At 37.2% G+C, this 16,389-nt stretch overlaps 1 protein-coding gene across 2 annotated transcripts; it reads left to right on the top strand.

Moving 5' to 3' along the window:
* The first annotated feature begins 1,717 nt into the window (after window positions 1-1,717).
* On the top strand, window positions 1,718-16,280 carry LOC145783173 (4-hydroxybenzoate polyprenyltransferase, mitochondrial-like). Of its 2 annotated transcripts, none has more exons than XM_082594966.1 (6): window positions 1,718-2,275; window positions 6,548-6,752; window positions 7,333-7,552; window positions 10,208-10,305; window positions 10,724-10,870; window positions 16,126-16,280. In XM_082594966.1, the coding sequence occupies exons 1-6, from the start codon at window positions 1,789-1,791 to the stop codon at window positions 16,217-16,219; spliced, it is 1,251 nt and encodes a 416-aa protein (XP_082451092.1). In that variant the 5' UTR covers window positions 1,718-1,788; the 3' UTR covers window positions 16,220-16,280. The 2 variants fall into 2 exon arrangements, with proteins under 2 accessions (XP_082451092.1, XP_082451091.1); XM_082594965.1 differs by having other exon boundaries at window positions 10,724-10,883.
* Window positions 16,281-16,389: the final 109 nt, after the last annotated feature.

Here is a 16,389-nt window from a genome sequence, read left to right as displayed (position 1 = left end):
AATAATTTGTAGCGAGAAAATTGCAACATCGACGACGACAAGACTTTGTTTAATAATAGTTACGTAGCCCATGCCATATTACCTCGTTTGTTGTAGTATCCGTGTGAATTCGAACTTTGCATCCCTCGTTTCGACCAACACAACGCCAAAACTTCTTAGTTTTATCGACACTCGTTTTTTCAAATGTATACATGAAGCCATCAGCAGCAATTTTTTCACGATTACGTGAAGTTGAAATAGTCGAAGCTGCCATATCAATCTTTGCTTTATGATGTAGCAAAATGAAGTGCTCAGATCAGATCCAACATCGGCTTATATGCAGGGCAATTAGAGCAGTAGACCACCTGATCTCCACAGGACACATACTTCTGGAGTAGAAGTTGTCGGTTTAAAGGCGCAGCTTTGTGCAATCTGTTACCTTTAATAATTACTTCTACTTGAGACGGATAGATCGTGTGGAGCTGAGGTGCGGGAAAACGCTCTACTACTCTTGATATTAGCACATCTCTACAGGACATTTGCAATGCATCCTGAACACAAGTTGCAGCCAGATGGAACTTTATTTAGTCTGTTATCTTTCGCAATTACTTTTGTTCGGGATGGATTGGCCATGTGACGAGAACGCGTAAGACGCTCTACTACTGTTCACATGAATACATTTCTACAGGGCATATAGGCTACACCTTGGCTACACGTTGCAAGCATAATGGTGAGACTTCGCTCGTTATTAAACCTAGTCGGGGTTTTGACGGAAAACTAAGTTACTCTTCACTCAAGCCTACCGCCCGCTTGAATACAGGCTACGGTACATTTTTTACTGATGTTTAGTGTAGTTATTATTTGACCTAACTAAAAGTGAACTCATACATGTTCGGAAACTTGAACAATTTATTGATAAAGCTTTCGCCGACGCAAACCTGGACTAACAACAAATAAATGCTGAATACGCGCATTAAAAAAACAACATATTTTTCTGTTTAATATAACATTTTATGTGACAATCATTGTCGGTTTAAGCAGCTTCACTCACGGAAGCCATAACATATTTTTCTGTTGAATATAACATTTTGTGTGAAAAAGCATTGCCGGTTTAAGCAACTTCACTCACTGAAGCCATGACCAACAACGCACACGCATTAACAAAACAATATATTTTCCTGTTCAATATAATATTTTGTGTGAAAAGCATTGCCCTACGCCCCTACCTGCCAAGCTGATACAATCTACAGACTTTACTAGGAATAGCACCTAAATGACCGGGCGCCACAGTGATCTACACCTAAATATCCAGACGCCACAGTGTGCGCGCCTATTAGACCAGCGCCTAACTGTCAGCGCCTAAAAGACGTGGACCCATCGCTAGTTCCTGTGTTATTTTTCGGCGGACAAATATGACCGATCTAGATGGTACTTCCCGCGGACATCACATGCTGTGACGGCGGACATGTCCGCGGTGTCCGCCGTGAATTTCGAGGCCTGTATGCAAATGTCTTGCAGAGACCAGGCAGAGACACACCTATATTTTCATGAGTAGTGTTGGACCAATAACTTCTCGAGCACTGTACTGGTACTTTCACCATTTTTGTACAATATTATAAAATCGAAAATACTTGATTATTATATATTTAAGTCAGATATTTGAAACAAGATCAAATGAGAGGTAGGCCTATTAGTGTTTTGTAAAATACTTTGATTTGATTGCTTTTTAGGTTGTACATTTGTTACAGTGAATATGCTCATTATGCACATGTTTTAATTGCTGGTGTTGACTTTACAAAAAAGCATGTGATGCCTTTTTCTGGACTATTAAGAATTCCTTTTGTGGTTCAACAAGTTTGCTGCAACTTCAGGAATGTTTATAATTTCAGGTCAAACAATTTTATAAGATGTCCCAGAAATATTTCCCAATTTGGCCATTTACAGATGCAACCACATCTGCAACTTAAACATTTGTCAACATCCTCAAGTTTGTTGCTGAATACATCTGACTCTTTAAATGCCATAAAGAGAGTAAAAAAGAGTTTGATGAAAGATGACTCTAATACAATTGCTCAACTTTATTGGAAGCGAGAAAAAGCAAAAGAAAGAGCAATTTCTTTTCTTCGGAACTTCAGTGCTCAATCATTGGTAGATCGTACATCTGATAATGTTAAGCCATATTTACAATTACTTCGAGTAGACAAACCTGTTGGAACATTGCTGCTATATTTTCCTTGTGTTTTCAGCATATGCCTTGCTACACCACTAGGAGAATTCCCAAGTTTATATTATTTAGGTACCGGTATTTATCAATTTTCATAAATTTATATTCCAGTGGCTTACACAAATACACAGTTGCGTATTAGAGTTGAAAATTTTCATGACGTACACTCGTACAGTATATGTTATCTTTTAGGAGTAGTACACTTCAGATTTGTTGGGTTATACTGTTGTGCTGTCTACTAATCTGCGCCTTACTTTTTATCACTGATTCATACAGGTTTTACAGTTCAGCCCTTCAAGAATTTGCTACTTTTTTTCTTTATTACACTCGTGTATGGCATATTTCAGCTGGTACCAGTACTATGTTTTTTGTCTTAGATATGTTAATGATGTAAAGCAGGGCTTTCCAAACTGGGGGTTGCGACCTCCCAAGGGGTTGCGTAACAAACTTCAGGGGTTGCAGAAAGTATACCAATTTGCACAAGGTACTACATATTAACACTTCTGTACAAGATGCTGTGACAGTTATTAACTTTATTAAGAGTCGCGCACTCAATATGCTGCCCGTACTTTTGACAATTTATGAGGTGAAATGGAATCGGAGTTTAAAACTCTTTTACTGCATCGCGAATGAGATGGCTTTCAAAAGTCAAAGCTTTAAAATGGCTAGCCAATAAACGTTGAAAACAGAAATCGTGATTTTTCCAACAGAACAAAATTCAGTCTTGGTCCACCATTTTCGCAATATCTAGTTTTTGGAATTATGCCAAATGTCTGATTTGCTTGAAAAAGTGAACAAATTTAATTTTTCCCTCCTATCAGAAAACATCAATATTTTGCATTGAAATCTGAAATTGAGGCGTTTATCAAAAAATTGAACATCTGAAAACAAAAATTTCAAAATCATTTATGTGAAATGTTCTCACTTCACCTTCCGTTCTAGCCTAAACAACATTGACACCACCTTGAGACCTGCATTAACAAACATTGAGCCACGGCTGAACTTGCTTTGTTCACACAGAATAAACATGTTTCCTTTTTTGTTTTGTTTCCAGTAGGTTGCCCAAAGCCCATAGGCTTCGTTGTTATAGTCAGAAATAAGTAAATACAAAATGAACTGAGAACGGTAAATTGTTTTTTTGGTTTTCATTAGATTTAAGCTTTTCAATAAATATCACAAATGTATATTTCGCACTGTTTGTCGTTTTAATCGTAAGTGGCCGCGAAACATTTTCGGAAATTAAAAGGGGTTGCAAGTAGAGATGTAAATGCAAAAAAAAACGTGTTTTTTTTCAAAAAAAACCTGAGCCAAAAAAAACCGGAATGGCCCGTTTTGGTGAATCTGGTTCGGTGAGTCCGATTCGGTTAGTTCGATTCGGTGAGTCCGATCCCTTAACGGGGGATTTTTTCAAATTTTTTTAAAAATTATCGGGTACCGTAGCCTAATTATCATTGCCGTTTTAGGGTTAGGGGTTCGGGGTTAGAAGTTAGGAACTCACCGAATCAGACTCACCGAATTGGACTCACCAAATCGACCTCACCGAATAGTAGCAGACCCAAAAAAACACTCATTTTTTGTTCTTTTTTGTATTTTTTTATATTTTTCTTGAAAAGTTGCAAATTTTTTGCAATTTGCAGCTTAGTTTCATTATAGTGCTCTTGAAAAACATTAAATTAGTAAAAATGGTTTTATTGGTGTGCTGAAATTCCTAAGTGTTTGTGTTTGGCAGCATATGTTTTTGCATAGTCCTACGTTGTTTCGCTTTCTTCTTCATTCTCAGGCATGTTTGTGGCAGTAGACCTGACAAACATTGAATTAATGCAATTTGATACATGACATAATGTAGATGAGTTAATTTCTTTTTCCTTTTATGGAAGTTAGCCTATGATGTTAGTAGGCTATACTGTGGTATTGGTTATTCTTGTACACACTCAATGGGTTGACGAAATTTTGGCAAAAACAAGATGGCAGTATTCAGAACACACATTGCCTTGTTCATGGTAATTTACTAATGCAAGCTATCGCCAATAGCTTGTTTAAACATGTTTTGTAACTGATAGCTTACCAACGATGTATATGCTTTATAAATGTTGAAACAGAAGTATTCTGTCGTGTGTTGTAAGATCTTGGACACTTCGTCATTGATGCTTCTTGCAGATTATTTGTGACATATAATGCAAGAGATCTTATCACTGATATTTTTAGCTGTCAAAAGTTAGTGCATTTGTCAGAAAAGGTTAGGACTTTAGGTTAATGTTCCTTTCAAATGCCCACCGCCCATATTGACTATTGCTAGTAACTACCAACCCTGAATGAAGAAATTTTCCTTTTAAAGTGGAGTTTTTCAGCACTGCTCAGTGTTCACATAGTGAATAAATGCTTTATAATACTTTTCCTGGCAAGTATAAAGTTTTACTCATATTCCCGCAATGCAGGATAAAGATACAAAACAAACATCAAAGATGAAAACTTATTTTATTTGAGAACTAGGCCTACTGCTTTTTGAGATAAAAAGAAATTGACCTCTTGTCGTTACGCACCAATAAAACCATGATGCAAAACTTTAATTTTTTTTATTGGGTAGAGGAAAGATTGACGAAAAGTTTGGCAAAAGCAGAAAAGTGTAAAGTCTCAAAGTCCTGCAAACTTGGTCTGTCTGCACTGTCTAAGTACCAAAGTCCTACAAACTAGTTCAAATTGAATGGATTAAGTGCAACCATACTTCTTTTAAACATGTCTATGACAGCACAATGGTGTGATAAAGGGAAAACAAACATGACTATGACATCATAAAAGAGTATTGAAGTTCTTCAGGGAAAATAAAAAAACATCAAAATGTTTCCATATTTTACTATACATTTAAATGTGATTTGGGCTAAAAGTTGGGACTTTAGCACTACACTGCTTTTGCCAAACTTGTCATCAATCTTTCCTCTACTCAATTAATTTTTTTTTTTAATTTAGGCATCATGGTTTTATTGGTGCGTAACGACAAGAGGTTAATTTCTTTTTATCTCAAAAAGTAGTAGCCAAAACTTGTTTTAATGTTCATAAACAGATAGCCCACCCCAGAAAACATGGGTAGAGCTTAAAATTATCTAAATATGTTCAGCGGTTCTTGAGATATATTGCTCCTTATCTATAAAGCCACCTAGTGGCTAAGGTTATTTCACTTATAACTCGAGAACCGCTTGTGTGATTTTCATCAAGTTTGCTCCAAATGCACATCAACTGGAACAATCTCTTGACGTTGTACTGGAAAAGGTGTGGTGTGCTGGTGAAAAGTGCCTTTGTGAAGTAGAGAAACAGAACCCTGACCACCTGGTCCTAACGTAACATGCCCATTAACCAAAATCCCTGGTGGCTTCGAAATTGTACACGAGTGTGGTACTGCATTTAACAACTGGCTAGACCAAATTACAGACAATACTTAAGATGTGCCAACCATAGGACACTGTGTTACTATTTGAGACGATGAGAAATCTTTATGGCTCGTGTGTTGAGACTTGAGAGACATATTGTCTCATTTGAAATAAGTTATACGAGTTATGAGACTGTTTTTTTGTTGAAAGAGATGCTATTGCAATGAGTTTACCCTAATTGCTGCATATTGTGACATTTAATGTCAAAATAGGTAAAAAAACAAAAAAAACATAAAAAACGATAAAAAACAAAAAAACGAGCTCGTTTTTTTTCAAAACAAAAAAAAAACGTTTTTTTTGCATCTCTAGTTGCGAGCAAAAAAGTTTGGGAAGCCCTGATGGATTGTAGTGACATGCAACTTGTCAACCAAAATAAGCCTGTCTGGATAAGTTATTTGACTGTCAATTTGTTAACAGTACAGTATACAAAAAAGAATCTAGTATCGCTGTAGCTGCCATTATTTAAAAGTATGATGCATGGCTAGTTGGAGATGTGGCCTGATTTGTCACGTTTTGAAGATTCTGACTATTGCTACTGTCTGACTAAATTTTTTCTAATTTTTTTTTTGCTGACTCAATGATAGACAGTAAAATTTTTTGTGGTTTTGGTAATGGGCCAAGCAATAGAAAAAGAAAGTCTGACTGAAATTTTCTGAATCAAATTATCTCTGTTTTTCAACGCTTGATGTTAAAATCCATATTGTCACCTCAGGGGTAGACATTAAAATATAATTTTTGGAAAAATTTGTTTAGACAATTATCAAAGTTCTGCAAAATCTGAATGATTCTGCAGAATATAACAAATCAGGCCGTACCTCTAGGCAGCCACCGCATGGTATGGTGTTGCACTGTACACTGCATAAGTATCAGCAAACTTTTTGTGCACTGATTATTCCTCATGAATGATTTTAACAACTTTCAGGTCTGTTTGGAGTGGGTTCCTTCTTAATGCGCGGTGCAGGTTGCATAATTAATGATCTTTGGGACAAAGATTTGGATTCAAAAGTTGAAAGAACTAAAGATCGACCAATTGCTTCTGGAAAAGTGACAGTGAACAATGCCATAAAACTTCTTGCTGGAAACTTAACTTTATCACTAGCAATTCTCCTTTCGCTTAATTCTACTTGGTATGTTTGAATAAAAGCACATCATATAAGCTTTTGAAGAAGATTTGTACATTAAAATAGGTAATCTTTATGTCTGATTTGAACTTAAAGGCAGGTTGCTGTGGGTAAATTAAAGAGAGAGGTTTGCTATTTAAGAGATCTTTACCAATTACTCATTGACTCAAGCTTATTCGACAGAATAATCACATATTGAATTGTACGGAATGGCCCGTTTCGATGAGTCCGATTCGGTGAGTCCGATCCCTTAGCTGGTGGATTTTTTTCAACTTTTTTTAAAATTTATTGGGTATATACCGTAGCCTAATTATCATTGCCGTTTTAGGGTTAGGGTTAGAGATTAGGAACTCACTGAATCAGACTCACCGAATAGTAGCAGACCCTGAATTGTATCATGTTTAGAAAATGGTAAGCTTTATTGAATTGAAACTGTGGCCATGGTTGTTACTTTTGTTACCTTTGTTACTTTTGTGTACAAATGCAAACTATACTTTCTGCTGAAAAATTTAGAATAACACTTTAATAAACATTGTTTTTTATTGATTTGTTTGTTATAGTGCTTTTAATCTTACTTTATGTTTAGTATTCTCATGGGAATTGCATCTATGCTACCTGTAATCCTTTATCCTCTTGCCAAGCGATATACATGGTATCCGCAAGTGGTTTTGGGTTTAACCTTCAACATAGGAGCCTTGATGGGCTACACTGCTGTAGTTGGAGAGCTTAACTGGCCAGTAGTGGGAACGCTTTATGCCAGTTGTATCTTATGGACTATATTCTATGATACCATATATGCATTTCAGGTATGAGTATTTTGCATTTTATTTTTTTACTGTGAAAAAGGCAGCTCTCTTGTAATATTCTATTTTATTGATATCAATGGAATTTTAAAAGTGTATAAAATTTGATTGATGAAAGTAGAATAGCATTGGCATGAGAGTGCTGTTTGAAAGCAAATGTGCGGTGGAATTTAACTTGATAATAGAGATGAAGCCGATTAGGAGTTGGTGTCTATATTATTCACACAACCTGGTAAAACGTAAAATAACCAGGAACACTTGTGAATTGTGATACGTTGTAGGCTAGTGAATGCTTCGGCGAACACTATTGTAGCCTAACCATAGGCGCCGACTTTTCAAAAAACCTTGGGGGGGCGAGAAAGGTGATGGCGTCATAACCATAATGATGACGTCACAACTATTTCACTCAATTAAAATAGTTTTTGATTAAGCTTCCTGTCTTGTTTATATTGACACGTAGGTCGCAAACCAAATTTATTAGAACCGTTGCTTGAAACTATTGGTTTTACGCATGCAGTAGGCTACGCCTAATCGTAAAAATTTTGATATTGTTAGCTCATAATTGGAACAGTTGGAAAACAAGCCGATTCATTTTCTTTTCGTGTGAGTGAATAACAACGATCAAGACAGTGAAGTTATCGAAATAAAATGCAAAAAAATCACGATCTCAAGCAGAGTGAAAACTAGCTATCAGTTTTATTAACCTCGATTTGCTAATTACCTACCTTCAAAGCGTTAACAACGGCGAAGTGTTTGCTCTTGTGTTCTTTTACGAAAGTCTTTACAGTCTTTTATCTAGTAGTAGTGCAGGAGTGTATACAGGTGAGTGTATACTGATGAGTGTATGAGATGTAGCCAGGGCCTCTGAGAGAAATTTTCACTAGGGTTACGAAGAGTCACTCCGTGCCCCCTTTGTCTTGGGCAAAACGCGTGATGTTTGCTTAGGCGTATTGCGCACCATACAACATTTTCCTGCAGAATTGGAAATCTGTGCGCAATCATAGTATCAGACTGCTATAACACTATTATATATTTAGTGTTTTGTGTAGTGCATATCATGTGATCTGTCCCTCGCCAATTTGTGTATCCTGCATTGAATTTGTGTGTCAGTTGTTGATGGTACTCTTGAGAGGTGTCGCTTGTACAGCTTTAATGTAAAATTTTCAAATTCATTTATATATTTCTCTTAGATGTACCGGTAGTCTATAATTATGTCTGACGAGGACACTATGTGGTGCCGAAAACGTTGGATTTAGTAGTTTTTTTTTCTTGTTTTTTGTGTGTGTAATAAAAAATGTTAAAATCCGTTAACGTTACTGAGTGTTACATGTATCTGGTAAGTAGCCTACAAGTCAAGCTCTCTACCAAGGCTCAAACATAAAATCGTGTTAAAACATAATCAAATTAATCATCTGACCAATAACTTTTCTTCATTAAATTTTGCATTTACCACATGCGGTGCCTAGCAGAGGTGAACGAAGTCAATTTTCTTTTGACTCCGGCTTCGCTCCTGCTCCGAAAGTATTGACTCCGGCTCCAACTACGTAATTCATTTTGAAGCGAAATGAGCGTGAAACTACCTTTTACAAATAGTTTTTAGAAGACACAAAACACACAGGCTTTTTGCCCAAGTTTTTCTCAAACCTGCTTTTGCTAGACTATTCTCCCCCCCCCCCCGGACAGAAGAATAACCAACTGTTATGATTTGATTTAGGGTGCTTTTAACAGAACATTTTGCACGTAAAGCATTAAATCACCACTTTGGGTCCCTAATTTGCTCGCAGTGCACTCAATTACCTTTCTGGGCCCTTTTGCTACATTAAGGGCCCCCCAGAACTGAAGAATAACACCTTTTTATGCTTGAATTATGTCGTTTAGGATGGTTTTAACCAAACATTTTTGCGCGTAAGCTATAAAATCACAATTTTGAGCCCCCAACAATCACAGGACTGGGCCCTCAAGGGTACGCCATACCCTCCTCTCATAGGCCTTGGATGTAGCTTATATATTTTCACAATATATAACGTCTTACATCAATACAATGCTTATTGAAGCAAGACACGGATGACAGTTTTGAAAAATAATTTTTTTCTTTAAGCTGTATTCACGTAATTGTTCGCTGTGTCGTAGTTTCAACTCGATAAAGTTTGCTAAAATCGATTTCATGTTTGAACTTTTGAAGTCATAAAAAATCTAACGGACGTTTGGATAACTGGGAAAATGAGAATAAACATTCAACCTCGCATTGGCTCCCACGAGAGGGAAGATAAGCAGTGTGTGACTGTGAGCGTGCGTGCCGTGCGCATCTCAGTAGTAATTCGCGTTCCAAAGAAAGCCATACGATCAGCTGCTGTTTTGCAGGCAAGAGCAACATGGGCTGTTTTTCGCTTTCGGCATTCTTTAAGTCCGTTTAAAAGATCTAAATATCTTTTGCGAAGTATTTTACCTTTGAAACACCACTTGTAATTGCCATTTTTGTTGCCCCTCAATCATAAATTTACGGGGGGCGCCGCCCCTCGCCCCCCCGGAAGTCGGCGCGTATGAGCCTAACACTTGTCAACTATCTTCTTTCGTCCTCTGTAAAGAGTCCACTGTAGGCTACAGAGACGTTTGTTATGTTGGGGCTAAAAAGTTTTGATACTCAGTCAATATTTCTAGGATGCCAGAGACGATGAAGTTGTTGGAATAAAGTCAACTGCGTTATTGTTTTCGAGATATACCATAGATGAACTCCGCGAAATGCCTTTGTTAGACAGGTACAATGTGTGCTGAGTTCTTTTTAGGTCAAATCTGTGCATTTTTTAATTATATGTGTGACTAGTAATTTCAACAAGACGTAAATTAAAAAATATAGCCTATTAATAACCTCTCAAGAACATGTACTAGCATTATTGTAGCTCCTCACAATGTGAAAATTACATCACTTTAAACCTCTTTTTTATTATCAAGAGCTTACTACATGGTTAGATTTGTTTCAAAGCTTCACCCAGGTAATATTTTTTGCAAAACTAAACTACAAATAGTTTTGTCAGCCTCCCTCATATGATATTTGCATAATGCAGAATGAAAAGACATCCTTACCAGTGTCATATGATATTTGAACTGTCCCAACTCCCAAGCATCATATGATGTCTGTGGATTCCACAATTTATCAAATTTCTCGCATGTTGTTAGGATAAAGGAAGAGAACCAACGGAAATTGAAGATTCTTACTTTTCTCTGGTTTACCGCCAGCGCTCACATGTCCCTCTTCATTTGCTCTGGATTGTTGTTAAACTTGAACGGGATGTTTTACTTAGCCACTGCTGCTGCCATTGGCAGGTTGGTAGAACAGGTGAGAGTCAAGAACTTACCGAGGGATCGAATCAGTAGCGTAACCAAAGAGATGGTTTAAAGTCTGGTGTGAACTACAAGCCCACGTTTTATATTTCATTTGCCCAGAATGGGCAATGTGGTGAGTAGGGTAGCTAAGAAGGGGGTGTGCACTTTAAACACTCCCATTTAAAACGTGAAATACAACGGTGTTCTTTGTTAGGGCGATTGATTTCATTATCTTGACGTCACACAAGTCTTAAGGCGAATTGAAATGCACAACTCCTCAGGGTATGCGCTACTCAGCGAATCGCCCATGCAGGGCAAGCTAAATGTAAAACGTAGGTTTCCACTTTACTGATATTTTGTGACAAAAATACTGGCTTCTCAAATATCATATAACGCCTTTAGGGAATTGTCAATAACGCATTACATAGGCTGACAAAAAACGTTATATTTTGTGTCATTGGGAGAGCCCAGAAAATGGCGTTAGGGCTAAATAATATTCAAACAGCCCCAATACTTTTTAAAAGTGAAATTGAGACCAACTCATCATCGCAATGTAATGCCGAGGGGTAGGCGATTGTACTGCCAATGTGATTGATAAGAATTATTAGCTCAACCAGCGATTATGATCACTCAAACATTCAACGCACTTGCAGCGATCTTCAATAGTTTAACTTGCCAAAGGCTTTCTCAGTCAGAAGGCAAATACTTCCTCAATGATAGTGTCATGCGACATCTACTTCTAGTTTCAGCTTCATGTTTTTATTTCCGACCATCATAATGAAACATACTGCTTAACATAACATAGCCGATAGTAATTTGGAGCGTCTGCACAGCTAAGGGGCTGTTAAACTTTCTAATGACGCAATGTTTTTTTTACCCCCTGTGATGTATCTATTCTACCCAGTAGAGTAGCAATAGGACGCTGTAAACTCTAAAATCCCTGTTAACTCTAACATGACTTGCGTTTCTTCTGGTGACTACTCGGAGTCAATTACCACCACCTGATGTTAAGAATGATCTCCAGCTTTTGTTTCCAAACTATCGCTTCTGATTGTATTATTATTACCATGACATCTCAAAAGGAGTTTTAGAGTTCACAGTTCCCAGGCTGAGTTGTTGATGGCGCCAAGGGGTAATTTGATTGATTGATTGATTGAATCTTTATCCTCGGACTGGGAAAGCTTCTTGCAGAGCTTAATCCTGGCAGTTTCGCATACTTGTAGAGGCTTTGAATCACTGACGCAGGCCCGGTCACCGAGATTGACAGAGTGAAGTTTCCGATGGTTGAAGTCTTGTTGCCGGGGAACTATTCCATCCATTAGATGCCGCTGAATGGAGAGCAGTCCTTAACGTGCGTTGCTCAAGGGCACACCCCGAGAGTCGAACCAGCGCCGCTTGATCTTGAAGCTTCTTCGTTCCAGAAGTGACGCGCTAACCAATTGAGCTATCGGGCTATAGCAGTCTCTTAAGTTATATTATTTACCGTTGGTATTTTCTTACCCCCGCGACCGTGGTGATACCTTAAATGCGTAATTTGATTTCCCTCATGCATTAGATCAGGGGTCACCAAATGGTGGCCCGCGGGCCGCATGCGGCCCGCCACGCTGTATCGCTGCGGCCCGCGGAAGGTATCAGCGTACAAGTATAACCCAAAATACCTTTCTTGATGAGTCAATGAGCATGAAGGTAAAAAATACTTTCCGGGAAGCATATTTTCGCTTTGCATACGATTCCACCGACAGACCATTCAGATTGTAGTTCTAGGTGGGGGTCACTTAAAGTTATTCCAATGCGATGTCCAGCCACACTGTCCCAGTGGTTGATTAAAACGTCTGTTTTCGAATTTCGAAATTGTCTGTGAGCATAGGGTTGCTTATTTTAAGTTTGTAAGTGTCATGTCAACACTAGTGTGCGTTTCACCGTTATTGTGTTTCACGAGCAGTGTTCCCGTTAAGCAAGTTTTTGTTAGCAAAATAGGCCGGTGTGCCAACTAAATTTACAATAAATTAGCAAAATATTATATATAAATTTAAAGACATTTTCTGGTTGTATCAAGAAATTGAAATATCTTCTGACAGGTGTTGGTTGTATTACTTTTGGTTGTATTATGGTTGTATTTTCATAAGACAACTTCTGGTTGTAGGCTATTACGAAAATATTTAGTTTGGTAGTGCAAAATGTTGTTAATCAACAATTCTTGTCATGCTGATAAGCACCGCAAGTGACAGTTGTCTAATAATCAAGAAAAACGGTTTTATAGACTCTCACAAAAAGATGAAAAACCAACTCATTGCTTTTTTAGAGGGAACACCGTTCATGAGTTACGATAGAAACGTTTTTTTGGTGATTTCTACAAGCGTTTGTTTCATGGTGCCTGGTTTCTTTCTCCCTGTTATTGGAGCCTATTTTTCGCTGATATGGTAGGGTGGTCCAAAAAAAATTTTTTTTTTCTTTTTTAAGTGCTCATTTATTTTTGAGCTTCAAATGGTCAAAAAGTTAAATTCCCAAAGTTTCATAGTGATTCGTTCACTGTAAGTACTGCCTAGAATTTTTCATTTTTTCAAAAATCTCAACCTTAAACCATGCGAGACAGTATAGAAATATGTCATTTTATCAGTACAAAGTTTTTTACTTTCACTGTTCCCTATAAAGTAATTTAAATTAAAGGATGGATACCATAAAGTAAAGATTACTAGGCTATAAAATAAAGAATTTTGCATATTTGTTCATGATTTTAACCCCAATTTGGACAAAAATCATGCTTGTTTGAAGCTTAGAAGGAACACTGTTTACAGTTCATAAAACGCTTCACAAGCAACGATTATTGCAGATTATTAAAGTTTTTGTTTTTTTATTGATACCAGGATATTGTTTTCTGTGTTTTTCCACAACTTGGAGAAGAAACTGTTTTTGTAATCCATCCTGGTAGGGTGGTCCAACTTCGAACATTTACGAAAAATTAAAGTTTACTGTAGCATGGATGGTTGGATGCTCATAGCTCATTTGGATATGTCAGTACCCTAAAAAACATTTTCTCAAAGTTTCCAGCCTATGCTTTTATACTTAGTACTGCCTAGCGAATAGCGATGCACCATCTTTTTGAATTATATATTTGTCGGATTTTAAACCTAGGAGAAAGTATACTAACTGCATATTTTATATCATATCATGCATGGAGGATAATGTTCAATTGTACATATAAATAAATAAATTAATGTACATAACTTATGATGAAACTATAACAAACTCAAATGTAAGGGGAAAATTATTTTGCCACACACTGGATGAGGCATCGCAGCATCCCGCGATTAAACATACGGATGGATAGTGGATACCTATTAATGTGCTTCCCAAGGCACTCAGATACTAGAAGTTCATCCATTCTTAAAGGCTGGCTGCTATAACAGTCCTCAAACCTATCGTCCCCTCAAACCAGAATACAAAACCGAGTGACTGAAAAGAAGCGTTGAAGGATGGCAAGGAGTTATGGTTCATTAGGATGGAAAAATTGTTCCATCAATAAACGGGAATGAGGAAGAAGATAGAATTACAATAATCCCCACCTGTAAGAATGATGAAAAGCTTTTAGGTGTTTCGAACGTAGAAAGGGGTACATGGGCTATGATTTCCAAGCATGTTTTCGAGGCTGTTGAAGATTGGAGTTGGAATGATGTGATTGTTGGGATGTCATTTGACACTACAGCTTCAAACACTGGGTCTATTAATGGAGCTTGTCACTTGCTGGAAAGGGAAATGGAATGTAAACTGGTTTGGTTAGCCTGTAGGCATCACATACACGAAATTATATGCGGTGATGTATTTTCTGCTGTCTCTGGTTCATCTTCAGCTCTAACCATTTCGTCGTTTAAATCGGTGGATGGCCAAGATCATTTATGTTATTTTTCGATAAACTAAATGAAATGGCTTGCCTTGATTTCTTTTCATCAAGAAATTGAACTGTGGGATGCTCTGGAAAGCTATAAAGTGGCAAAAGATATCGTCAAAGGCTATCAAGTAGTAAACGACTCTGCTGGAAAAGCTGGAAAACTATTTAGCGAGTTCAATGTGTCGATGACCCAGGATGAATCACAAAAACAGTTTATTCAAGTTGTGGAAAGACACAGAAAACAATATCCTGGTATCAATCAAAAATAAAAGTTTAATAATCAGCAATAATCGTTGTTTGTAAAGCGCTTTATGAACTGTAAACAGTGTTCCTTCTAAGTTTCAAACAAGCATGATTTTTGTCCAAACTGGGGTTAAAATCATGTACAAATATGCAAAATTCTTTACTTCATAGTAATCTTTACTTTGTAGTTTATAGTATCCATCCTTTCATTTAAATTACTTTATAGGGAACAGTGACTATAAAAAATTTCGTACTGAAAAAATTACATATATATTGTCTCCTCTTGCATGGTTTAAGGTTGAGACTTGAAAAAATGAAAAATTCTACTTACAGTAAACAAATCACTATGAAACTTTGGGAACTTAACTTTTTAACCATTTGGAGCTCAAAAATAAATGAGCACTTAAAAAAGAAAAAAAAAAATTTTTTTTTGGACCACCTTAGTTTGCAGGTCACTGTTGTTGCCTGTATTGCGATGTGTCAAACATTTCTTTGGTTACTGAAACTGGTAATTGCAAGATATCTTTTGTGAAGCGAAGTGACAACATCACTCTTGCTTGGCGATGAATATTCTAATGAAACGGTTCGCCTCGCTACAAGTGCGCAAAACAAGTGGCCTCGTTTATTAGACATTGTTAAAGAAGTCAAAAGTGTTGTTAAAGGAGCTTAATCTGGCAGTAGCGTTGTTCGACTAATTTTGTTGCTGCGGTATTCTAAGATAAATAGTAACAACATGCAACGCTGAATACTGGGTACGAAATGCGTTCATTTCTAGTATAAGAGTCAACCTACCTAAAATTTTATTAGTGCGGCCCGCCACAGCTCTCCTTAGTGCCAAAGTGGCCCGCATGCAAAAAAGGTTGGTGACCCCTGCATTAGATCATCCGGAGTGAGAGATTATTAAAATTATAGCTGCAAATAAGCATCTACTCGCTTTCGAATAGTCGCATGCTGGAAACTTTCACACTTTTGAACGTGTTCTTTATAAATTAAAAGTCTACCCACCAAAATGTACAACCCACCAAAATGATCAGTAGATTTGTACCAAATTGGAAATGACTACTCTTAAATAACCGGAGTATTTGTGAAATCGACTGTGTTAAATGACTTCAAATTTAACTTTCAGATGTTCAAACTGGACACGAGCAGCCGCGATTCATGCTGGGAGGCATTCAATAACAACAAATGGCATGCACTTATCCTTGCCTTTGGCATCATGATGGCCGTGAAGTCGAAACCAAAAGGCAGTAAACAGCTAACACATAACTAACGGATGCTGATCAAAGCTGAAAAGTGTTGATTTGACAAATAAATTAGCACCGTCGAAGAAACCTTCATAACCTGTTTCACCCTAAATAAAGGGAGACAATGATCCATTTTGTTGCGAACA

The sequence above is a fragment of the Aplidium turbinatum genome, chromosome 14 (assembly GCF_918807975.1).
Source record: "Aplidium turbinatum chromosome 14, kaAplTurb1.1, whole genome shotgun sequence".
NCBI classification, from domain to species: domain Eukaryota; kingdom Metazoa; phylum Chordata; class Ascidiacea; order Aplousobranchia; family Polyclinidae; genus Aplidium; species Aplidium turbinatum.
The sequence above is the reverse complement of the archived record's forward strand: the minus strand, read 5'-3'. Positions and strand labels throughout refer to the sequence as shown.